Raw genomic sequence first — 25,958 nt, 5'->3', positions numbered from 1 at the left:
GACATAGGGATGGGAAACCCGTATTGCACAGATGCAGTCCACAGGAGCAGCTAGGTCCAGCTCACGACCTGGAGGGTGCAATGTCTGAATTGGGGGCAAAAGCCCATACAGATAAGAGCCCAAATGCATAGAAAGGTCCAGGGATAGAAAAGGAGTTGTCAGATCATGAAGATGCTTGCATTTCCATGTTTCTTAGAAAGAAAAAGTCAGTGTATTACAAGAGGTTACCTCTGAACTGAGCAGAGTAACAAACTTGATTACAAGTATGTGTTTTCCAGTATGATTTAATGCCTTCAAGAGACAAAGAAACTGCCAGTTTTGTAGATGACTGTAAGGTTAATTATTCTCAATATTAAGAAAAGAGCACCTTATTTCTCCCTTGTTATCTGACAGTCATTTCCAGACCTCAGCTCTTGCTGTGCCCGTACTTCCAAGGTGAAGGGGCTCTGCAGGTGAAGCCCTCACAGCCCGCTTCCTGCACTGGAAACAAAGCAGTGGGCCGCTGTAAAACCCACACGCAAAATATACACAACAGGAAGACTAGGCGTGCTGTAAAGGGTCATATTTCCACACAGAAGTTTATAATCAAGCTGGATGGTCAACCCCCTGCGCCAACACCTCCCTCTGCCTCCAACGGGGCTAGGGACCAGGCCGCCAGCGCCGAGACCGGTCACGGAGGAGCAGACACGGCAGATAGAAGGGCAGGGCACCCACAAGCAGCCTCTCTTCGAGGAGGAGCCCGCCTGGACCCGAGGTGCCAGCAGCGGCGGCCCCAGGACGGGCAGAGGAGGAAGAGGGAGCCGGGGAGCGGCGGCCGACGCCGCAGACAGCCCAGGCCAGCCCCTCACCACCGCCCGGCAACGGCCGGGTCAGCTTTCCCGCGGCAGCCGCCCCCCTCTCCCCATTGGCTCTCTCTTGGCCCTGGGCGGGGCCGTGGCTGGCGGCCCGTTTGAAAGCGGCCATCCAGCGCAGACAGGGTGGCGGGCGGTTACCTCTTCTATTGGTGGCTGCTGAGGAGGGGCGGGCACTTGCGGCAGCGGGGTGAAGGCAGAGGGCGCGCTCCAGCTTGCGCTGTCTATCCCAGGAGTCAGTTAGCGAGGGTGGGCGGGGCTAGGCTAAAAGCTGCTCTCCGCATTGGCTGGTTTGCCTCGTGCGTACGGCGATCCTCGCCAATTCCCGGAGAGCTTCCTTCCTTTCGCCGGGAGGGCGGGCCAACTCCTGCTCTCTTATTGGCCGGTGCTGGCTAGGGTCGCCTCGCGGTTGGCGGTAGAGCTGAGGCGGGTGGGGAGAAGGCGTTGGGGCGGCCATGACCGAAAGTTCTGTGCCCCCTTCGCTGTGACAGTTGGAGGAGTGAGGGGTGCGGGCCCGGCCCGGCTGCCGCCTCCGGGCCCCCGGCTTGCCCGCCACATGGACGCGGAGGAGGAGGTGCGGAGGCGAAAACTGGAGGCCGGCAGGGCCAAGGTGAGGAGAGGGAGTCCCGGCTTGGGGGGGGAGCCGCGCCCGTCCCGTCCCGGCCTGGCACCCTGCGGTGCCCGCGGCCGGGCACCGAGTCGGAGGGGGGCCGGGGGGGGGGGGCTGGCTCCCGGAGCCGCCCACGGTATCGTCTCTGCCCGCCCCGGGTCTCTCCCCGTCGGGGGGGACGCCGGCGGTTTTTCCCTCGTAACGTGGCGGGGGCGGGGCCGCCCCCGAAGCCCGGGCCCGGGGGTCCGGGCGGCGGCAGTGCTGAAGCGTTGCTGCCAGCTCGGAGCTGTGTCCGGAGGTGAGAGGTGTTTACCTGGACAGCGTGGCTGTGCCAGAAATAAATGTGGCTAGTGGTGCTCCCTGAAAGGAGGTTGCCCGGGAGACTTCCCGAATTACTGCAGAGGTATATAAACATTATCTTCAGTGAGCAGGGAGCAGCTTAAAGCAGTGCATACATCTCCCCCAGGTTCTGGGGTCTTTTTGTTTTGTTTTCTCCCTGATTCTCCCATTTTTACCTAGGATTCCACTCAGTTATTTGTGGAAATACTGTATTTCCAGGTGAGAATCCCCAAGAATAGGTGGCACGTGTTTTATACTTCAACGACTAGTCCGCTTGCCCTTGCATCTGCAGGTGGGTTGTTGGAGAACTGGGTTGATTTAGTTTGTTTCCAGTCATGCTGTTAGTGAACACTTCACACGCTTTGAACAGTTACATGCCTTCAGCTGGTGTAGTTTGATGGGACGGTGTAGAGAGCTCATATGACACAACTGATGTACAAAGGTGACATTCTGTTAGTAATTATTGTCTGCAATGATGTAATTAGCACTTGATATGTGTATGTAACCCTCTTAGATTAAAAACTTCTGCTTTGTTTTGGTAATGATGATCAAGAAGCTGGTTAGAAATGCCTGGTTACTTTTCTTTCAACTTAATGTTTTGGCTGGTTTTTGAGCTGTTACTGTCATATTTCCCTTCTGGGAATCCATTCCCGAGTAAGGCTTGCCACCCTGTAGCTACAGTGTTTCCCTGTTCTCACCATCCCAGTACAACTGGAATGGGGGACTGTAGCTACAAGAGAATAGCTGAAGCTGCACAGGGTGTTGGGAGGTCTGGACGGATCAGATTTTTTCATGATGTGCTACAGCCTCTTCACCCCTGATATCACTCCTAGTGATTCTCCCACAGGTGTAGGGGCATGGCCCTTTCTGCAGAGGACCTGTGTGGAAATCTTGCTAGTGGAGTTGGAGGTGGCTTGGAGCTGTGCTGTCTGCTTCAGATCTTTTCAGCAGCCTTCTGTGTTTCTGTTTCAGCTCCCTCCTCCCAGCGCTGTGCAGAAGGCAATTAAAGAGAGCGTTACTGGGAGGGGAGCAGGGTTGTGGCTGGAGCTGTGCTGAAGCAGCTTGATGGTGGGCAGTACAGTTCCTCCATCCCTGCCCTGTCCCACCCAGATGCTGCCATGGTTGCCACTCTTCCCGCTCCCTCTCAGCAGCTCCTCATCAGCTTGCCCTTGCAGCCTTGTTATGTGCTGTGTGGACACAATCCCCTCTTGGAGAATGATTGCATGATTAGTTTTTGGATTAAGACTGAGAGAGGAAAGTTTGAGAACAGGAGTTCTTCAGGTTGAAAAGTTACATTAGCTGTGGCAAGACTTATGTTAACATTTCTTTTGTAACTCTTCTCTAAGTGCAGTATCTGTTTATGGTAAGAAAAATGTGATAGACTTGCCTTGAATAAGTTATTAGTTCCCACCTGTTGTACAGCTGCTGTTTGCCATTGGAAAAAAAAAAAAAAGTAGGGACTTGCATTATGTTTCAACTTATGTGTGCAGAGCCAATGTTGCATTTATTATTTTTTTAAACTATGTGCTAAATATCTCTCATCTTACCATTTAAAAAAAAAGTTAGCAGCCCCGTCAATGTTGCTATTGCATGGTATCACATACCTCGTATACTGAGAGGAGAGGAGAGGAAAGGGTTTAGAAAGGCAGAGATAGATGTAGTGCTTTCTCTGCTTATTAAAATGTCACAGAGATCCATTACTTAGCTAGCAGATTGTGGGCACCAGACAATTTAAAAAAAAAAACGCCCAAAGAAATGAATGGAAGCAATATCCATCAGGGCTTATTAAATGCAAACATAGTATGTTAGGGTTTGGAAGGCAAACACGTGAGCTGCACATTCGTTAGTATGCTCACGCCCAATTTCTACCATGTATGGCTGCATGCTTGCCCTGTTTCTGTATCTTTACTTATATACCTGAAGTTGTGGAGCTAACTTACGGAACAAATGCATATTGGGCTAATTACTGGAATAAATGCACCTTTGGTGTTAACTTGGCATAGTCCTTGGCATGTTCTTAAGCCCATAGTAGGATGTGGTCATGCTGCTGAGTAGGTGGGCTGCAGGACTGTAACTTGCCTCAGAAACTTCTTTTGGATAGCTTGTGTTTTGAAAGGCTCTTATTTAATAGAGCAGTAGGGACATGTATCTCCTTTTTGTTCTTTTCCTTTTCTTTTTTTTTCTTGCTTTCTTTGTGCTGTCTTCCTCATGAATACAAAGGCAGTTTTGAAAGGGAGAAATGACCGTGAACAGCTACAGTATTTCGTTTCTGTGGTGCAGGCCTACAGCAGCTTAAGGTCATCCCATCTCCGGACCAATACCAGTGTTCAGTGTTCATCCAGATCAGCTTCCTGAATCATCTCGCTGCATCACTGTGAGAGTGCTCATGAGAGCAGGGGACAGGAGTGCGAGGCTAGTTGTGTGTTGCAGGCCTCTGTTGTAGCAACCTGACTTATAGCAACGTATGCAGTCATGCTAACTGCAGTCTGATAATGGTTTGATCTGGAGATGTGAGCTGCTGTGGGGTTTTCTGCCTCACCCTCCTCCAAAAAAAAAAAAAAAATTTTTTTTTGTCTTTGGCATCCTTAGAATTTAGTCTGCTAAAAAATGACTTGAGAAAGGAATATAATGTGAATGTTTTCCTCTTTAAACCAGTACTTGCATTATTCTTTTTCATATAGCAATAAAAACTCCATTATGGAAATGCATTTAAGTTATCACCAAATAATAATAATGATTCCAACTGTTGTATTAATTGGAAATTGTCATGATTTGGCAGCTAAGTACTGACTGTATCAGGTACTTCAGATTTCTATTTTTAATAAATGCAATACTGATTGCCAAGGTAGTAATTGAGAAACAGAACAAACCCCAAGTATTCAGTGCTGCTTTTTTCTCCTTGTGTTTTTCCACCTCACGTTAGCTAGTATGCACGTTGGCCAACTGTGCCTCTAGTTACAGACCTATATATGCCATACCTCATGTGTGTGAAGTTTTTGCTGTTCTTGCATTTTACATGGTAGGAGCTCAAAAAGGAGTGTGTGTTTTCCAGGAAGTTTTCCTGCCTCATCAGTTTGAGCAAGCTCTAGAAAATATTTCTGGGTTTTGTCTAAGAGTACTTGTTGCTTATGTTTACTGTATCTAAGAGGTGGACTAAGGTTTATTTGAACAACCAGTTTCTGTTGGTTCTGACGCATGTAAAGCAGTAAGTCAAGGAGTAAATTATGTGTGAGGTAGGCTGGCGAGAGCTGAACAGTGCTGCCTGTGCTGTAGTTTCCCTGTCTGCTGGCCCGTGCTGCTCATGTCAGTCAGCTTGCAATAATGTGGTGGAAGGATGTCAGCACAGCAGGTAATTGGGATGGTGATGACACAGGGACCACCCGACACAAAACCTGGCAGGCTTGTTCTAGTTCTGCAATGCTCGTGTGGTGCTGGCCATACCAATTCAGAGGTGCCTTGTGGTTGCCTCTTAAGTGACTGGTCATGGTGAGATTAAGTTGCAGTATAGTGGTACCTGCAGGAAGGCTGAGCGCTCTTCAGTTATGGAGAGCTGCTTTGGATGCTACGGTGGACAGCACTGTTTGTGTTGCGGCATGCTACATCTTGGCTAAAAGTGAAGCTTTCGCTTTTGCATGTGCTGCTAGAAAGCAAACTGAGCTCCTTCAAAAGGCATGATCTCACTGGGATGGGGAGAGTCAGTGTTATGTGCTTTCTTCATATTCACACACACACACTACTTCATGTTGGATGACTGTCTGCATATCTGATGATACGCTTATAATGACACTTAAATTTATGTAGCTGATTAAAGGCTTTGGAAACCTGATATTGCCCTAAATAGGGCTTTTCCCCATCCAGTGATTCCATAAATCTGAAGTGTGTTTGACTCCAGATACTTTCATGGACCAACAAGTCCAATAGTTCCATAAAATTGTGGAGTAGTTGGATATTTTTGCATGGTCTGTATTATGATTTCATGTTTAATGCTTATGAATGGGACAAAATAAGTTTTGTTTTCTTTCAGCTGTGCATTTAAAAATCCATACTCATTTAGAAGTCATGGCAAGTCTTGGTATTTTAATGTCAAATACTTGATTTCCATTCATGAAATCATTAACTGTTCTCTATGATGGCCACACTCTGCCTTTCATTTCTCATCTTTTCTGATTGTTTTACTCCTGTTTTCCCCTTTTTTCCTGCTTCAGCAGCTTTCTCAACTCCATTTTTCTGCAGGATTCCTCCTATCCCTTTTCCCTATGTTATCAGGTTAATTAGGGCTGGTTTTGACATAATTGCCATCAGTAAGTGCTAGAGTTAACACCTGATTTCAGAGAATAGTATTTATGTCTCACTACAGCTTTATTTACTGATCTGTTCATCTTGCGTATTATAAAAGGCAACAGGGCACCTGGCAATCTTTGTTTAATCTGCATTCAGTATTAATAACTATGGAAACTACAGAACGTAATCTTAAAATTAAGCTATTTGTACATAAACATCTGAACTGCTGGTAAGAAACTGATGTCTTTCTTCAAATACACCTTTTAAACAGGCTGCTCAGTGTAGCAGGTGTGTAACCACGTATCTGTTGAGTAGCTAAGCTGTCAGGTAGAAGTTGCTATAATGGGTGTAAGGAGAAAGGACTGAACTAAATCCATTTCAAATGTTGAATGAAAAGAAATGGACAAGGCTTTTCTGCAAGGTGGCTGTTTTACAGGAAAACCAAGCTGTCAAGCAGTGGATTATCGTATGTATTGCAGGTAGATCTTGCCAATTATGTTTACATCCCATGATCATTTGACTGTCTGTTTTATCTTGTCACAAGGATATATTAACAGTGCACTTGATAACCTATGCTTGTAACCTTGGAGAAAGCTTTTTCCTTATGAGAAGGCTGTCTGGATTTATGTTGTGAGGGAGATGTGTTTAGGCAGCATTTCCAAGTAACAATACTAGAGTTCAAAATAGGATAATCCTTTTTAAGCAGTTTAAGGTGCTAAAGAAAGTTGGGTAATAAATTGTCAGTGACATTCTTTACAAGTCCCTGGTGCTTTGTAGAGCTGTGATAGTCTGATAAAGTAGAGCATCTGATTCTTCAACAGAAGAAATTAAAATGACCTGGCTTAATTGATTTTCTATTTATGTACTGTAGGCTGCTTTCTGGCTAGGAAGTTTTGCTGTATTCTCTTAAGGGGGTGGCGAGGAAGGAGCATGAGGATTCACTTCCGTTAATTTTAATCTTAAAGCTTACGCTGGCAAAGATCTGTTTAGATACATTTGTAGGGGGTTACTGTTTTTGCTGGTCTTGCAGAAAGACTGCTCAATTATTATTTTTTCCTAATGATTCTATATATTAACAACTTGTTCTTTTACTAATCTGTCTTACTGTAATTCTGGATTGTCATTGACACACAGTTTCACTGAGTAAAATTTGATTCTTGTATTGAAATGAGTCTTTAGTACTGGTGTGAGATTTTTTGCTTAATTGCACAGTTATCCAGTATGTTCTGAATGTGTAGAAAGTAGGAAGATAAAGCAGTTTTTCTGCAGATGTATATATTTTATCAAGATAGGATCTTCATCACCCATGGGTGTGTTAATCTTGTGGTCCTGCTACCTTTTTCTCACTTACCTCTCCCTCTACCTCTTCCAATCTTTTCTGCACAGTTTGCTTACTTCAGACAACGAAAAACAAAAAGTGACATCACGCAGTCGCAGAAAAAGACGGCGAAGAGGAAGGGCTCGTCTGTCCACACGCATGACGTTCCGAAGGAAGAGTACGCACTAGCGGCCCAAGATGTTGGTAAGGGTATAGAGAGTAAGGCTGAAGACACCAACCTACTAGAGAGTAAGGCTGAAGACACCAACCTACTAGAGACAACAACAGAGACAGAGGTAAATCTTAGTATTTCTTGTGTTTCACTTCACTCCATCTGCAGATAGCAAGTATTCCAGGTGACTGTTTTACTTAATTGGGTATTGGCTCTCTGGCACTGTCAACTAGTTACCATTGAGAAGTAAACTGATGTATTGTCACTTGTAATAATTAACTCTCTTACAAAGTGATGTAAACAACTGGAAAAACCCTCTCCGTTATATGGACTGGACAGCTGGTATTGTCAAGGAGCTGTCTGCTGTTAGCCTGCTAAATTGAGGTCTTTCACCTTTCACTGCCATGAACTTCTCTTTGGGCAGACTTCTGGTTATGTGGCTGTGACTCCATGAAATGGCAAATCCAGATTGAGAGGCATAGTAGATGAGCAAAACTGCCAGGACCTTGTAATGCACAGCATTAGTTTGGTTTTGTATCACTTTGCTGGCTCAAATGTGCTTAATGTTTTCTGAAAAAATATAATTTGTTCCAGCATGCTCTCAGTAGCCATTGTAAAGCCAGCATAGGTGTTATGTTCTCTGACAAATTTGTTTAAAATGTGACTCCATTTATGCCTGATGTATTTCAGTATGTTTGTACTGGTGACACGCTAAAGGTGGTCGTGTCAATAAACATAGAAACGTTGCTTGTCATATAGTGTGAGATTACTAGACGTCTGCTAATAGATATACTGGTCTGCCTGAATTAAGCAGTTGCTTTCTTGCTTCAGCTCACAGTCAAGATTTTTATTTTTATATCAGCTGTGTATTAGACAGTCATATAATGCTTTCTCTCTCTTTCTGTCTTGTAATAAAAATAGGCAAAATGTAGTTTTGAACGACTTTTTTTTTAGGAGTTCAGCTTGCTTCAGAAGTGGTTGGCTAATGCTTTCACAAGCCTCAGAAGCCACAAGGCAGCTCTCTGTCTACAACAAACTATATCTGTCTCAGTCTGGAAGTTTGTTTAGAAAGTAGTTTCCCAGTGCATTTCAGCATGTTGTCTATTGCAAAGATTCATGAGTTTTGGGAAGGCACCGCCTTCTGCATGAAAAGCATCTCTCCAGCTGTTAGTGTGCTTTCATAACATACACCAATAGCATCAGTCTAGTGTATTTGCAAACCTGCAGTAACGGAGGATACCATTTGCATGCATTACCCTCACAACAGAAAGCTGGATATCCCTACTGCTTTCAGGATATCCTGAGCATAATGTTAGGATTGCAAAGGCTTTTATGAAGCTACATGCCAAGCTGTTTGCACTAAGGAAAAAGCATACAGAATTTTGTCACTCAGCCATAGCAGTGTCCTTATTACATTCATGTGAACTTAAATTAAAAACCAACAAAAATCACTTATTGCTTCTAAACAGCTTCTGTCCAAATAGCTAGTTTTAGTAGTAAATAGTAAAGCAAATGGAATTGCTTTCTAAGTTATGTGGAGGGGCACCTCTAGGGGGACAGTAGTCATTGGAAACTACTTTGTGTGGATTCAAAATACAGGGAGGACTATGGGGTGGGTTTTCTAGATAGTGCTACAGTCATCTTTGTCTTGCTGTGAATTTAGTGAGAGGTAAGTATCTTTCAAGATATCAAGCTCCATTAAGTATATGTGTCAGAAAATAATACTGCTTTTGTAATTGTCAGAATGATTTTAGCATGTTTGTTAAATAATCTCCTGTCAGTTAGTTTACTAATATTTAGTAGTAAAGAGTACTGAACTGTATTTGCAAGCCACAAAAGCAGAATATAATACATTAAATCTCAGCAGTTAGACTTGTCTACTCAAAAATTTTGGGCTATTTGTAAAAATTAATTTTTTTTTTGCATTTATTTCATTCATTTGACCTTGAATGACCAGCTGAGTTTACTATTATAGTCAGTCTCTCTCTCTCACTAGTATGTTGTCTCACAACATGGACCTTTCTGGCTCATGTGTTTAGGGTGTTTCCAGAATAATTAAGCTTTTCCTTATGTATCTTTAAAATGGCCATGATTTAGTGTTTGTTTTATTTAATTACCAGGGGAGTGCTGACTTGTCCAACTGGGATGTACTGAATGATCATGCAGCTGAAGTAAGTGTGAAAGAAGGTATCTTTAGTAAAAGATGCTGATATATATGTGAAAGATGAGTATGATAATTGGTTACTGAAATTATTAGTTATTGAGCATTGTTATCAAATATGATAAAAGTGATGCAATTTCACTATTTTGCAGTCTAAAACAGGTACTTATCTGCATGTACTTTTACTGGCTGCGAAACTGGTTGCTAAGAGAACTGGTTTTAGTGAAATCATGGACCTTGTCCAGAGAACTTTGAACAATGTTTTTAATTGAAATGTAGGTTTCTTCTTTAATTTTTTTCATACATTAAAACCAAAAAATATTTAAAATAAAATACAAGATACTGTCTCCTCTGGGAGAATTGTAATAATATTGCTCCTAAGAAACCACAGGATTGATTGGAACAGCTTTTCTCTTTGTACTTATTTTTTTGTTCTGTTGTTAAAGCTGTAGAAACTCAGAGTATGTTGAATATTTATTTGCAATAGCTGCATACATTTGAATTTAATTTTAAGTCAAGAACTTTACATAATTATTTTTCCTGTGGGTGGACTGTTCTCCAGTCAGCACAGATGGATGTAAAAACTTTATGTAATTTTGGTAGTATACCCACCCCCCAAAATTGTAAGTTGGAATGTATTTTAAATCCCAACACGTTTCAGATTGGTACTTTGCCACAATTTGGTGCTGTAGAATCACAACGCTCTTTTCCCTAATGTACCTTTGCGCCTTAAAGTATCATATGAAAATATATTATCTTTGAAAATTTTTTATTGGAAATTTTTAAGAATTAAGGACTTTATGTGTAATGTTTCAACACTGGGACTTTAATAGAATTACTTTTAAACTAGAATTTGCTCAGAATTTCAGACTGAAGCTGAATTTATATTCGGAGTAATCGCCAACCAGAAATGGCATATTGTTTTGTTGAATAAATACATTTTTTGTTTCTTTTATGAAGAAAATTACGATAAATTCTGCTGCAGAATACAGTGAGCTTGATGCTAAGATGTGTCAGGTGAGAATAGCTGACTTAGAGAACAGACTTCTGGAGAAACAGGAAGCGGTCAAAAGACTCACTGCACAGATGGAAGAGCTACAGCAACAACTTACCCAGCACAGTGACTCTATGCAACTTCAGGTATGTTTGATAGAATTGGGTAAGGGGGATAACACTACTTTAATCCTAAAATATTTAGAAGGCAAAACTCAAAATTAGTATTGTGTGTTATTGAAAAGTACTTCAGCTTGCTAATGTGTGCTGCAAAAACCAGTACTGAGGTTTTCCATTCACCAGTGTCTAGGACTTCATGTTGCTTGAATCAAGCGAGAGTAAAATTAAATTTGAAATGCCTCTATTTTTAGAAAGTTTTTAGCAAATGCATAGTTAAATTCGTCTTCTGAGAAATGGTTGGACACTTGCTGCTAGTTTTTATTGATAAATTTTCTTACTATATTGAGGAGTGGGCCTTTATAGAGAGAACCTGCAAGAACCACTAAGGTAAGTGTAGTTAATCATACATTGAGGTAGGGGCTCAATGTAAAAACACAGGACTTAAGTCAGTATCTGTAAAAACTTTATATATATATATTCCTTTTTTTAATATATATATTATATAACAAGGTCACGCTGAAAAAATCATGCAAAAAAAAAAATGTTCAAACTATTGATAAGGAAGTACTTATTGAAATGTCAATGTTTTTGTGGATATGTCTGAAAACCACTTCATAGATGCAGCTAGGCTCCTTTTCAAATGGTCACATGGGATGACAGACACTACTACCACCACCTACTATCGCCACCACCTCAATGACTTTCCCTTAGAGGTCATTCACACTTTTTGAATATTTATAGATACTTGTGGCTCTTTGGTTTTAGGGTGTGATTTCTTCTTTTTTTTTTTTTTTTTTTTTTGGTAGTATGGGCAAATGATGAAGTAGGATAAGTCAAACTTTATTAAACTGACATGTACCTTCCCCTCTGCCAAAATATTAAAAAAGATATTTTGAATTCCCTTTCTCTAGCATTTCTATGTAAAGGTAAATTATCAGCTGCTTCTGAAGAATAGTTGCTTCCCCATTTACGTGTTGTTTTTCTCCTTCTAGGACTGGGGAAACAAAGACGTTTCCTGTTGGTGAGAAATAAATTGAAAAGATTAATGTGATTAACATAAAATAGGATTAATGTATCCCATCTCATTAGCTTTCTCTTACATGGCTGAAAAGAAGAGCTGACAGATAGGAAAGAATTTAGGGGGTACTAAATATTCATTATGTCCTGTAGAAAACTTGATTGCTTTTACATCGATAAGAGCTACAAAATTTTTAAGTAAAAATATTTATTTCATTACTGGTATCCTATTATTTGTTTAAAAAGTCACTTTTGATTAGCTTTGTCATCTCTGAGATCAGTGTAAGATTCCTTTTTCATCACCCTTGCCATCATGTTTGAACACAAACATTTCTTGTCCTTTAGTGCAAGTTTGTTAAAACTTAAGTGTAACTATAGACTCTTAACAGCTTTGCTTTAAGAAAACTTACTAGGTTCCTATATATTAAGAATATTTTAATTTGAAACGTGCACTTCTTGTGATCCATGTAGGAGACTACGGTTCGGGAGCAGAATGAAGTCATCAGGAAACTAACAAGCTGCCTTCAACAGACAAAGAAGGATCGGGATGATCTACAGGAAGAGGCTTCACGTGTAGCTGGTCAGATCCATGATTTGCAACTTCAGTTACATCAGGTGTGCCTCTCCTCCAATTTTTATTTCCTTACAAAGAGAGTAAGAACAGGTTTGGAATATGAATGTAAAAACATATTGAACTTATCACATAGCTCTTCATAGTTCAGTTTGCAATGCAGCAGTGAAAATGATTTGAGGGCGAGGCAGAGTTTTCTTCAGTTGTGAGGGAGAAGTCCCAGAGACATCCTTATATTTTCCAGTTGCCTGTGTAATGTTTGGGAGGTCATTACACTTCTTTGTGCATCAGTTTAGCCCTTGTTAGGGAATTTTACCCAATATTGTTAGTGGTTTGGGATCTATACACAGCAATCACTGTAATGGTATGGGCTTAAATGTGATCAGTTTTCCTTGCCTTTGTCAAAGAAAGCTCCGAGTATATGCGTGGGCAACTGTAACCAGCTCAGCTGTTATACAGAAACTTGCTATGTTGAGGTAATGTGACTTGGCTCAAAGAAGGAGATTTAAAATAACCTGAAGATGGTTGATGCAGCCCCTATGACACATAGAAACCTGCTTCAGTGCAACAAGTTGATCATGGATCTAATCCCTGGATAATGAGAGATACTAAGCCTTTCATGTACTTTATAAATATTTTTTTTTAAATACTTTATTCTTTTTTGGTGATGCTCAGTGTTCTAGTGGCTGTTCTCTCTGAACACCTGTATATTTGTTTTCTCAGGAACCTTGTACTATATGCCAAAGAGTAATATTTATGTTTGCTTACCATTTCAGGTTTGCAAGATAAGAATTGTACTAGGAGGGATTACATGTCTTAAATGTCTGGATAGGAAGGGTTTTTTAAAAAAAAAAATTAAAAATAAAAACTGGGATTTACTGGAGGCAAGGGATTATCTTGAAGTTGTTGGTCATGCCCTGGAAAATAAATCCTCTGCTAAATGAAATTTTGGAAAAGGACAAAAAATACTGCTTTCTATATACAATTCTGATTGCTATTGACAAAATAAGTGGTAATAGTGAAAATTACTCTACAGATGATTATTGGGATTTGCTCCATAAGCCTTTGAAAGACAACGATAAAACTTCTAAATAGCACTTTGGACATATGCTAAATAAAGCTAGTAATATGATGCAAGTTGTTTGTGGAAGCATGTCAACTTTGATAACATGAAAATACTAATACGGTCTTAAATGTTATCTTCTTGGTTTTAGCAAAGTCTTCAGAAAAAGGTTTTAAAAATGAATAAGCTACATTTTATTTTACCCCCATACGGGTATATGTTTGGTTTTTTTTTTTCATTTGGGGGGAGGTGTAGAGTAAAAAAATACCTTTGGTACTGAGCTGTAAATCCTTTGCAGAGAAGACTGGTTTTGTTCATTATCCTTTTACCAGTATGTCCAGTCCATTGGAAGTCCTGCTTCATTTTGGAGGCTTCATAGAGATGAATTTTCTAACGTTTACAACTTTACTAGTTGTACTAGTAATAGTATCTAAAACATGACAAGTGTTGAGATTGAAGGACATAAGGTAAATCTATAGTAAATGATTACAGTATATTTTGTGCATACCGTGAGACTTGTGTATGAGTTATTCTGATATAAACTTTCTTCTGACTGTGAGTACCTTTATGTGTTCAGGTTAATGAGATGCTGAGGAATAAAAGCCATGGGAAGAATGAAGTATTAGAAGCCCAGCAGCAGATGTCCTTGTTTCAGAACCGTCTCAGAGAGCAAAATGCACATTTGGAGATGCTGCGTCAGAAAGCACATGACCTGGAAGTACAGCTGGAGTCTTCTCAAAAGGTAAAAAAATGTTTTAAAGTGCCTTTATAATTACAAGCTCTAGGTAGTTAAGTTTTTGGTGTGTTTGCACAAGCCAAGGTGGTACTTTTTGGAGGAAGAACCTGTAATGAACATTTAATTTGTGCATGAGGTAACATTGATGCTTCAGGACTGAAAGTACACCTTAGTGTGGAATTAAAAATCTATTCTTCTGAAGGTAATGATATTCACCTAAGGCAAAATAGCTGCTCACAATTTAAGATTTTTTTTTTTTTTGTATGAAATAAGGATTCAGTTCTGGCTCTTTAAAATTTGCTTATTTGTTGAAATTACTGCATCAGTTTCTGTTGCAGAAGGGTTGGTCTTTAACTCTGTTACTAAACTGTTGTATAACATTAAGAAGTTTCCACCAGAAGCAGGTCCATCTGGTGTTTCTTGAACTGACGCATGTGGGAACATAACTGACAGAGGCTTGCAGTGGGGTGAAGGTTGCTGGATATGCTGTGTAAGCATATAACAATACAGTTGTGTGTGAACTTGAAACACCTAGATGAGAGTAAAAGTGAACTGTATCAGTAATCATGTTAGCTTCAGATACAAAACAAAGTGAAAACCTTGTGTGGGAATATTTTGATGTAATCATTCCAGAAACAAGCACTATGAATAAAGAAACTTGGTTAAAGTTAAAAAAACATAACAGATGCTTACTTTTTTTATAATACGTATTTCAAATCTGGTGATAACTCTGACCTGCTGTAGTGGCATGGTCATGAAAGAAAGTCTTTTTTAGAAACAAATTTATAGGGATTGTGGTTACTAACATACATTAAAGGAACAGCTTAAAAGGTCTGATTTCCTTTAAGAACATAACCAGCAATGCCATAGGTAGAAGCCTTAAACTTTTAAGTGAGTCAGATGAGTCAAAATTTGACATGGCTGTTCTGTTGGCCTACTCCTGCCTGCAGGAGGTGTTTTCTCTGTGCACATGGCTGTGAGATGGAGAGGTGTCTGTAGCTTTGATATTATTTTATTTTGTTTTCGTTAAAATACCTGAAGTTTGAGACAGCCACTATTTTCTTTCTCTCCGGAGTCAGTGGCGCACCAGTTGTTATTGTTTAGGCAATTTGATATTTGTTACCACATTTGAAGAGTCTTTCAGTAGTACTTTCCACTCTCAAGGATGTGCTTAAATATCCTGTTACCTAGGCCAATGATACACCCTGCACTTAATGGTAAATATTATTTGTGAAGATAAGTTAAAAGCATGAGGCTTAAGGAAATTAAAACATGTCATATTTCGATGGCATATTTCATATGTAATTTTATTTTTAAGAATAACAAAGATAAAGAAAATCTGCTTGCCCAAATGGAAGAGGATATGAAAGATACAATGCAACAGCTATACAAAAGCATAGAAGAAAAAGACCAACATATTAAAAGTCTTCAAGATCTACTGACATCAGAAAGATTTAGCTTGTCTATATTACAACGTACCCTTTCTCTCCGGGACTCAGAAATAACAGAGTTAAGAAATGAAATAGCTTTATCTAAAATGAAAGAACAGCAATGTATTGAAGAACTGAAAATCAGTCATGAAAAGGATATTTGCAGGCAGTTGGAGAACTTGAGGGCTGAGCTGGAGAAGTGCCACAGAAGAGAGATTGCAGAAGCTAAGCAGGTATATGTAGAAGAAACTCTTTTAAAATACAAGAATGAACTTGAACAGTTAAAAAAAGAACTCTGTGCTCTGAATTCTGAAGAACACATTCAGAATTTGAATGGGATAATAATTGATTTAAATAATAGTCTTTGTGAGTCTGAAATTAATAAAGAAAATTTGAGAAGGAAACTTGAAAACCAACAGGAAGACTTCCAGAGAGAAAAATCTGAAATTGAGACTAAATACAAGGATTTAATTGATGGCCTTAAGTCTCAACTTTCTGATGCAGAAGAGCAGGTTAAGGAAGCCCAGCAATATAAACAAGAAAAACAATCCTTGAATGAAGAGATTCAGAACCTGAATTCTTTCATCCAGAAATTAAATGAAATGCGACTTTATGAGGCTGAAAAAAGTATAGATGTAGGGCAAAAGCATGATGAAGACATTGTCTCAAATAAAAAGCTAATGAAATTGAGGGAAAATGAGATTTTACCAGAGGTGTTGCAGTTGCAGAGAGGAGAGCTTGAAGAGATGTGGAATAAACTGCACCAGTTGAAAGGTGAAGGTGAGCTAGTTCATGAAGAACTAGAGTTCCAGTGTGACTTGGGAGTAGACTCCTCAAGGGATCAATTAGAAGAAATTAAAAATTCAGACATCACAGAGAATAATGAAAATAGTGAAGGAGATAAACTGTCTGAAGAACACTTGTCAGAACTGGGGCTTTTCAGTGGTGACAAAGGCATATTGGCTAAATATCTCACCTCCACAGAAGGACTAGAAGAGTCGTATGCATCCAGCACTTCTGAAGGTTATGCCATTGAAGAAGGTAGATGCAGTAGGTATGGGTTAGACAGTAGTGTGCTTCTAGAACCCAGCAGAGATTTTATACCTCCTTCATTAAACTTGGTCCTTGATGAGGAGACATGTCCTAGCCGTTTGGCTCAAGAGACTTTTGAAGAGACTGAGGGGGGAGCAGAGGCCTTTGTTTCGTTTTTGTCAGATAACTCCCTGCAGCAAAACAAAATAAGTGACCACGGTGATGTAAAGGATGCTGAGACGGCTTGTTTAGTAGAGAGATGTGTGAAGCTAACTGAGCAGCTCCATGAGAAGGAGTCAGCCTTGATGAAATCTTATCAGGAGACCCAAGAAGCTGTTGGAAAATGGGAAAAAGTAATGGCTGAGCTCTCTCATATGCATGTGGAACTGGATGAGGAACGTGAAGCACGGATCCGTTGTGAAAAAGAACTTCTTCAAAAAACAGAGAAGGAGAAAGAACTTGAAAACAAAATAATGTTTCTAGTAAAGCAGCAAGGTGTGGATGGAGGCCAGCTTTACTGTGCTGTAGAGCCTTTAACACAAGTGTCAACATCCTCTACCTGGCAAGAAATGGTAAAAGATCTCCAGAAGGAAAGAGAAATGTTGATGGTGCAGCTGCGAACTCAGGAGCAATTAGTGAAAGATGTTCAGGAGCAGAAAACAGCTTCTGATTCTGTAACAAGTGAAGTACAGTGTCTTTTTGGACGTCAGTTAGCTGCTTTGCAAAGTCAAAGGGATCAAATGCAAAGCCAGCTTGATGTTCAGAAGGCCAAAAATCAGACAATAGCAGAGCTGCTTGGTCAGAAAACCATATCTGAAGAAACATTGCTAAAAGAACAGGAGTTGCTCAAAGCTGAAATTGATAATAAAGAACAAAATTTAGCAATCTTATTGAAGGAAAAAACAACCTTAGGAGAAGGATTATCTGATGTGAAGGAGGATCTAATAAAAGCACAAAAAGCACTAGCAGAGAATGCTAGCATCACTGAGGGTCTTGAGAAAAACATACATGAACTTAATGCTGAAGTGAAAAGCCTCCAAGAAATACGTGAGTGTGAAAGACTGGGATATGAGGACAGATTAAACTTCAGCAACCTAGAAATTCATAAACTTAGTGCTGAAATAAAGGCAAAAAGTACTGAATACAGTGAGGAAAAAAGCCAGCTGACCAAAGAAATTGCCCATTTGAAGAAAGCTCATTTGGAGCTTGAGACTCGCTTGCAGGAGTCCCTTCAGTCCGCACAAGCTGTGCAGGAGACACAGTCCAAGATGGTGAAACATTACAAAGAGGAAATGGATAAACTGGAGACTCAACACCTTGCTGAATTAACTAAAGTGAGTTTGATGCATAAGAAGGAGGTAGGAAACCCCTATAGCAGCAGGAGTCTTGGGATTTCAGAACGCTTAAGGTAGTCATTGCAAATGTTTATATGCCTGTTTTCAGATAGAAGAATTAAATGCTGAAATAAAAGATAAAGTGGAAAAACAGCAGAAGTTGGAAGAAGAAAAAAAGGAACAGATTGCTTTAATAAAAAAGGTAAATGCTGTAATTGGGTTTATTCCAGAAAAATAAATTCATTTTGTATTGTTTGTCATTTAAACAGTATAAATGTTTTGGAGATGCAAAAATCTATTAATTGTTTTTTTTCCATGGTGTCGTTGATTTGAGGTCAGGAGGAGGGAAGAATTTTGGGTCAGTAATATATTAGGGGGCTAACTAACCATATTTTGAAGAAAGCTCTTTATCTGAGTATTCTCTGCAGGTACATGAACGAGAGCATGATCGTGAAATCTCTGAACTGATTACTAAACATGAAGAGGAAATGGAGAAGCTCCGTGCTGAACTAAATAAAGAACATCAGCAGCTGTTGGACGAACTTCGGCAGCAAATGGCAGCCACACACAAAGCAGAGATTGAGCAAGCTCAGCTCCAATCACAGGTAAAATAAAGAAACACACTAATTACTGTAGTGGCTAACTGGCTGTTGCAAAGAGAAGGCTCCTTGATTTTTGTGCATGCTATGTATGCTTTTTTTATATAGTGCTGCAATTGAAGAATTAGGAGTGTTCTCTTGGTGGGTGGTAGTAGATATTTTCTACAGGAGTTCTCCAGGATCCTCACTGCAATTATATTTTAACTTTAATTCTGAAGAAAACTGGATGGTTAAATAGGTGAGGTTAAAAAAAAAAAAAAGTTTTGTAATTTTTCATGTCTTGATAAGTTTCATAAGTAAATTTATAAAAAATACTAAACCCCTCTCACTGTTTATTATCCCACTAATGTAATTAGGCAAGCTTTCATGCTAAACATAAGTATGTAAACCTGACTTTTTCCTCTAACTATTTACTGGGTTTTTTAACACTTCCACTAAATGCAAAGTGGAAATGGAAAGAGTAGGTCTTGTGTTAGGTCTAATTACAAGATGTTGGTGTAGTCTTTAGTCTATTTAAGAATTGGAAAGTTTGGCTGGTCCATTTTAGCTGCTGTTTCTAACTGTTGTATATTCCTTGCTTTTTTTTTTAATTGAGGCATGATGAATTTTATTTCCACTTCTCCAATACCACTTCAGAATGTTGCTTTTTAACGAATTATAACCAATAGCAAATATGAGGAATTTTTTTAATAGACAGTGAAGGATTGGGGTGAGCTTGTGTTCTGCTCTGATGACATTGTGAGGAAGTGGACAGATACAAAGTATTTGGTAGGAGATGAAGTTAAGAGGAAGGCAAGGAAAGCCTTTTACTTCGCACTGAAAACTTTATGCAAATCTCATTGTAACAAAAGTTAGCTTATTTTCAGGATTCTGTCCCTGCCATGAAGAAACACTCTCCAAATACAGAAAGGCAAAACTTAGATGTGTTTAAGTTGAAAGCAATGGAAACTGAAACTGCTCATGAAAAAAGTGAACACATTTCATTAGGGGGGAGGGAAAAACCGTTTTTCTTCTCCATTACAGGCACTGCACAGCCTTGAACTGGAAGCTTTACGCCTAAGCTTAAATAATATGCATACCTCTCAGCTTGAGCTTACACAGTCTAACTTGAGAAAAGAAAAGGAGACTGCCCTTGTGGAACTACGGGAGATGCTCAATGATAAGCGTGCTCAAGAGGTAGCAATTCTGCAAAGCCGCCATCAGCTGGAGTGGGAGAAGATTAAAGAACAGTGTCTGAAGGAAAAAGAAGACCTTAAGTCAAAGTATCAGCAAGAACTAGGTATTAAAATTTGGGAATTATGGACCAGAAATTGGAACTCTGTCAGTATTTTTCTTCCTCTGCGTGTTCCTGTCTTGACATAGAGCTGGCCTTTTGAGTGACGGCTGGTGTTGCCTTGAGTAGGGACAGCGGCTAGACTGGCATGTGCAAGAGTGCATGTTTTATATATGAAAATGAAGTTGTCCAGACCTAAATTTAATTTTTCTTCAACTATACAGGTGTTTTGCTGCTACCTCTGTAAAATAGCACTATACTGAACTAGTTGGTTTCAGGAGGCATTAGACAGAGCTCTTGTAAAGAGTTTAATTGGTGCAAAGAGTAGAGCTCTTACCCCTTATGTTTCTTAAGGTTTTTTATTGCCCTAAGTCAGCACTGACTACTGTTGTGTTTCTGACAAGATATGGAAATGCTTCCTGGCCTGCCCTCTCAGTGGTTTCAAAAGGAGGATAAAGGGAGTTGGAAAGGAACTGAAAGGCTCAGTGAGAGAGAACCTGCAGCTAGGTGTCCTTTGAAATGTGCTTGTTATAAGATTGTATTCTGACAACAGCAAGGGGAAAGCTGCACTTGATAGTATTGAAGGCCTGCTGATAGTGTGCTTGACATTGTTTGGGATATTTGCCTTTTCTCAGGTCAGGAGACCATTTCTGACCAGTATGGCAGAGGTTGAGGAATTTCTGGAGAAAGGTGAGGACTGCAGCAATTCACTGAAGAAGTTTAGGAGCCATTCTTTCAGTTGTCCTTCCCTGAGAGCAAGAGAATGTTTTAGGGCTGTGTCTTTTTGGCTCGAGTAGAAACCCATTTGTTATCACCAGTAATACAGTGAACTGATAGCATGATGGGATTTGGGAGCAGGAGGAGGTCTAGATGCAGTTCTTAAGATCAATGCTGTTTACGTGCGTTATGGCGATGTAACTTGATATGAGTGTAACCACTTCTGAGTGGTTGAATGTAGAGGCTGAGAAGGAGAATTTGGAAGCAGATGATGCAGGAGACCTGGAAGGGAGTTGTGGATACTGTTACCTGCGGGGCTAGAGGAAAGACATTTCTTGTCAGGGAGGTGATGATTGGACATGACCCAACTCACCTGAGTGCTGGGAGGCTGTCTTGTAACTTGGATGATGTTTCTTCCTCTACTGGACCATTAGCTGGGTAGCTGGCACCATCTTGGTCTCTGAGTTCTCATTTCCCACAGAAAGACTTGAAATAACGTTGCAAGCTAAGGCAAGGGTACTTTGAAGCTGTGAGAGGGGGACTTTACAGGGTTCTTGCAGACCAAGAAAGGTGCTGGACAAGAAGTTGGAATGAATCTGGGGAGGAGGTGAGAAGGAAGAAGCCGTTGGCGTCAGGGATAACTGAGCAGATAATAGCATCTGTCTCGCAGTCTGTTTCCTAGGCATTCTTAGAAGAAATTTGAAGAGTTTCTTACTTACCGCTGCTGCCACCTGCTACTCTGTTGCTGTGTCTCTGGAGATAAAGATGATTCAAACACTTAATAGTGACATGCAGTGAAATGCTAGCATCTAAAATGACATTGACTGGTACTTTACACTGCTGTGTGCCTACTTATTTAAGCCCTGAGTTTGATGCTGAAAATGGTAATCTCATCCATATTTCTACTTACCATTTAATCATAACCTTTTATGTAAATTTATTAATAAGTATTTTATTTCACAGTTGATCAAAGAAAGAAAATAGAATTGGAAATGGAAGAGACGCATACCCAGGCATTAGAGGTAAAAATTCTGTTCCTCATACAAGAAAAAGTAAAAACTCCTTTCAGTAAACTAGAGCTGGTAGAAGTCCTGTGTCTACTACATATTTATTGTAGAGGACAAATAAATGGGAGAAAAAAAAAATACTAGTTTACTAAATGTGTTTGCTTTAATAATGCATGTCTTGCTCTCTTAGACTCTCAAAAGAGACTGGGAATTGGAGTCTGAGGTGCATTTAAAAAACATGTGTGAAGAGCTGTCTGAAAAACATCAGGCTGAAATGGTGGAACTGCAGAAAACTCTGGAAATGGAATTAGAAAAAGTCAAAGCAGAGCTGGGGCTTCTTTCTCTTGAGAATGAACAGTCTAAAAGTAAGTGCCATGGTCTGGGAAGCAGTTGTCTTTATTGAACAATGGCAAAGCTAACTAAGTGGTTTTGGAACCTGTCTAAAAAGCAAATACAAGATATATCCATGTACTCTTACTTAAAAACTGGATGGATGGCATGAGACTATCTAGAAAACAGGACGTAAATGAAAAATTGATTAAAGCCTAGTTAGCTGTGTTGTGTTTTGACTTCCACGGAATATGAGATGAACTATGTTTTCCTTTGAGTGTATTAAAGGGAGGTGCTGTTTTGCTTCCAGCTGAAAACTGGCTTTGGCAGTTACTGAATTAATCAAAATGCTGATCAATAGCAGTAGAAGCTTCTAACAAAAAAAATTGGGGTTGGATTGTGAATAGTTAAAGCTTAATGAAACAGTAGCTTTTTAAAATACTGTTCTGGAAGTGATGTTTCTGAGACAACTCTAATTGGAGTTTTCATTAACTTGAAAAATGAAATCTGGATGAGTACCTAGCCTGGTACATCTGTTCATGTCTTTTGCTGAGGTGCTGACAGGAGATAGAACTATGAAAAGTTTGTGTAGATTTCTGAGATCTAACGCATTTGTTGAGACAGTGGTTGACTGGCACAACAGTGTCAGATTTGCTGTCAGTGATGGCATGAAAAGGAGCCACGAGATGTGGTGTGCCATGAAGTGAAGAGAGATAACTAGTCAGATTGCCTAGCCTCTGAGGCACTATGCAGGTGGGAGACATGGAAAATAATACTCTCTCCAAATAAATGGAAATGCAGTGTTAAGGGTATTGCATGATGCTGGCTGGCAGGCAGCAAGACCATCTTTTGAGAAGTTAAGAGTAGCCTTTTCGACCTGCCAAGGGCTGGATGCTTTCACAGTGTTTGGCTCACCTTTGGCTGCTGTGAGGACATATTTGTAGCAATGGCTTGTTCTTCCTAGTCTGCACTGACTTCACTGGATTTCCCTGAACCTGTATCATTAAAGTTTATTCTGTGAGAATAATGTGCATCTCTTGCAGCTCACTGTGGCTGAAATGTGGTCACTTGATTGCAGGTTCTGTCTGGGCAGGTCAAGATTTGTTGAACAAATGAAGTAGTAGCAAGTTTACAGGGTTCAGTGAGTGCTAAGTGCAGGGGCAGAGCATACCTGGCATGAGCTTTCGTAGTCCTTTCTGTTCATCTCTTCTACTGCCTGCTGCTGAGTGTGGTTGTAGGAGAAACTCTGTGTTCATAGGCCATGAAGAAATGCTAGATTCCCTGTTCCAAGTATGTGTGCTTCTAGTTCAGGATGCTTGTTCATATGTGCAGAGAGCAGATGCTCATCCCTCCAGCACTACTGTTTGTTATCTCTTGGCTAACAGCGTGGGATGCAGAGAACTAGGAAGCACTGTGTGGAAATGTTTTACTTTTGCTTGCTGTAAGCTAGCATTGTAGTCTAGAGACATGCATTTCTATTTTAGTTGCACCAGAGTTGTACAGGTTATTGAGTAATCAGGATGATGGTATAACAGAACTCATTTTTAATTTTAGTAAAATGTATAGAATTGGAAAAGCAACACCAGGTAGCCATTATAAAAGTACAAGAACAGCTTCAGACTGAACATAACCAACTCCTAGAAGATGTGAAGATGAAGAGTCAAGAAAAAGAACAGAATCTCCAGAAGGAGGTAAGTAAGATTTCTTTACTCATTTAGAGTGGTTGATTACTTTATATATAAACAAAAACTAGACCATATACATATCATTTGGGTGACTTGTTTGTATTTAGGGATTTTATTGAAAAACTAAGATGCATCTCATGAAGCAGGTAAATGCTTTGGGATTTTCTATAGTGGTTCAAAATCTTTTGAATGCAGTTGCCTTTGCCATTTGATGCTGCTTCTTCCTCTGTATTTATATGCTTAATTTTCTGTTTCTTGTGTTTTGTTTTTATCTAACTAATACTTTGTTTTTGCCAGTAATGATAAATATGGCATCAGGAACAAATACCTCTCTTTGAGGAGTGGGTCTAACAGTTAAGTGCCACTCAGTATCTCTGATAGCCTGGATCATGAGCTGGTTGTCACTGTTTCCACCTATTTCTGACAGAATTGTCTGTTGCATATAAAATAAGAAATTAGAACAAAATTGTTTTTAAAAGTTGGTTTTTTTTGTTTTTTAACATGTCTCCCATAGCTGGAGAAACTTCAGGTAATGCATGAAGAACTCAAGACTCAGTCGCAAGAAGAAATCAGGCAGCTTTGGTCTCAGCTTGACAGCACACGAGCAAACCGACAAGACCTAAGTGGTATGCTCAGAACTGATGTGTTCTATTTTTTGCCTCTTCTTCATATAGAAGTATGCATTATTGACATGAAATATTTTTAATTGTGTACCAGAAACACACAGGTAGGTCATAGCAGTGTCAGTGGGTTGTACCTAGTGATCTGTTTTGGAAGTGAGAGGTGAGTCAGTGTCAGATGACTAGTTGGTTCTGCAATGTCAAAAAGCATGGTATGGCTGTGGGGAAAAGCTCACTCCTGTTGTTTTCCTTTCCCTTCCCACTCTGTTCCTGCACACTATAAAAATCTTTAGTGAAAACCAAACATTTCTCATTGCAATGTCAAGTTCAGTATAATGTAGTTAAGAAGTGGAGAAAATGCTGGTCAATGCAATAACATGCTCCTATTTGTATTTGGTATGGAAGCGGGTGTGAATTCAGTTGAGAAAACTGTTAATTGTAGGTAGACAGTAAAGCTCACTGCTTAGTTTATGACTTTGAGTGGTATATTGTGGCCATTTTCTTTTATTTGGAGATAAGAGATCAGTCTGCTTAAAAAAAAAAAGGCAGAAATATTTTAAGACTCTGATCAGGTTATATCTTGAGGTAGAAATGGCTTTTTTTTCCCCCTTTCAGTTTTGAGGTGAGTTAAATAAAATGATTTTTTCATTGACACTCAACATGGGGATTCATCATCTTCTGAAAGACTTTTAATTCTTAAATATAGAAAAGCCCCAGTTAAAGATATTGTTATTTTTAAAATGAAATAAAAATATTCAGGTGCTGCTTCTGAAATCAGAATGAATGGTAATGTTGTTTCCCTGTAAGGCTAAAAATAACCTCCTTTTTCCATAATAATGCTTCTATTTAAAAAAATAAACAAATCCCCTAAACCTAAAAGCAAAAAAAAAAAAAAAAAAAAAGGAAAACATTGTGCACAGCAATTAAACATGAACAGTTTGGGAGTTTTTGTTCTTCAGTTTGGTGGTGGTGTTTGGTTTGGTTTTGTTTTTTTAAATTAGTCCTATGTATATCTGCATTAAAGTTATGAAAAAGTTTTAAAGCCTGAGAGAAAATAATGGCTGGATGAAATCTGATATTGTATGCTTTATATATCTTAAGATTTATGTTTCAAGATTTAGGTGTGTTACACAAAACAGTCAGCTTTACAGTGTAGTGATCGGAGATGACACACATCTTTGGTTGAAGTCAAGTAGAACATGTCTCAGATGTGTGTGCACAAATAGATGTATAATACAGGAAAGAAGACATTTTTGAAAAATAAAAAAGCTAGAGACCATGATGTTAACCTTGTCAATGTGTGTTTTCACCTTGTATTGAGAGTGTAATATTAGGTGGTGTTCTTTACTTCTGCTGGGGTAGTTAAAACAAATGGCAAATGTAATATACTTCAAATACAGTTTCAGATTTTCTGAATAATGTGACTGTAAATAGCTTTTGAAGTATAATAGTGTTTTGTGAGGGTGGGGTTTTTTTGTTGGTTTTTGGTCATAAATACAAAAATTATTCCATCTACTCAGACTTTACCTTGACTTTTTCAGATCTCTGTTTTGATCCTACAAAATTATAGAAGATGGCACTTTATAGTATTTGCTGGAATTCTTGTATTTCCTCTCTGTAGACCTAATCTTTATTAACCTTTCAAATGTCTTTCCATGTTTCTAATCACTCATATTCCCATTCTTTGGACCCTTTCTGT

General features: G+C 39.6%; 1 protein-coding gene across 4 annotated transcripts in view; it reads left to right on the top strand.

Annotated features, from left to right (window-relative positions):
• Positions 1–1,310: 1,310 nt before the first annotated feature.
• The window catches only part of PCNT (pericentrin), a 102,874-nt gene continuing 78,226 nt past the window's right edge, over positions 1,311–25,958 (top strand). For 3 of the 4 annotated variants that reach the window (XR_774296.1, XM_010566971.1, XM_010566972.1), the window contains exons 1-14: positions 1,311–1,461; positions 7,468–7,695; positions 9,692–9,742; positions 10,693–10,872; positions 12,334–12,477; positions 14,074–14,238; positions 15,551–18,028; positions 18,138–18,230; positions 18,457–18,633; positions 19,651–19,906; positions 21,581–21,639; positions 21,815–21,989; positions 23,509–23,645; positions 24,154–24,265. Coding sequence is in view for 3 of the 4 variants with exons in the window: in XM_010566971.1 (XP_010565273.1) it covers positions 1,408–1,461; positions 7,468–7,695; positions 9,692–9,742; positions 10,693–10,872; positions 12,334–12,477; positions 14,074–14,238; positions 15,551–18,028; positions 18,138–18,230; positions 18,457–18,633; positions 19,651–19,906; positions 21,581–21,639; positions 21,815–21,989; positions 23,509–23,645; positions 24,154–24,265 (4,309 nt within the window). In the remaining variant the exon portion in view is untranslated. The remainder of the gene's footprint in view (positions 1,462–7,467; positions 7,696–9,691; positions 9,743–10,692; positions 10,873–12,333; positions 12,478–14,073; positions 14,239–15,550; positions 18,029–18,137; positions 18,231–18,456; positions 18,634–19,650; positions 19,907–21,580; positions 21,640–21,814; positions 21,990–23,508; positions 23,646–24,153; positions 24,266–25,958) is intronic. The other variant, XM_010566973.1, reaches the window with a different exon arrangement.

Source organism: Haliaeetus leucocephalus, unplaced genomic scaffold, assembly GCF_000737465.1.
Source record: "Haliaeetus leucocephalus isolate CR32 unplaced genomic scaffold, Haliaeetus_leucocephalus-4.0 Scaffold223, whole genome shotgun sequence".
NCBI classification, from domain to species: Eukaryota; Metazoa; Chordata; class Aves; order Accipitriformes; family Accipitridae; genus Haliaeetus; species Haliaeetus leucocephalus.
The sequence above is the reverse complement of the archived record's forward strand: the minus strand, read 5'-3'. Positions and strand labels throughout refer to the sequence as shown.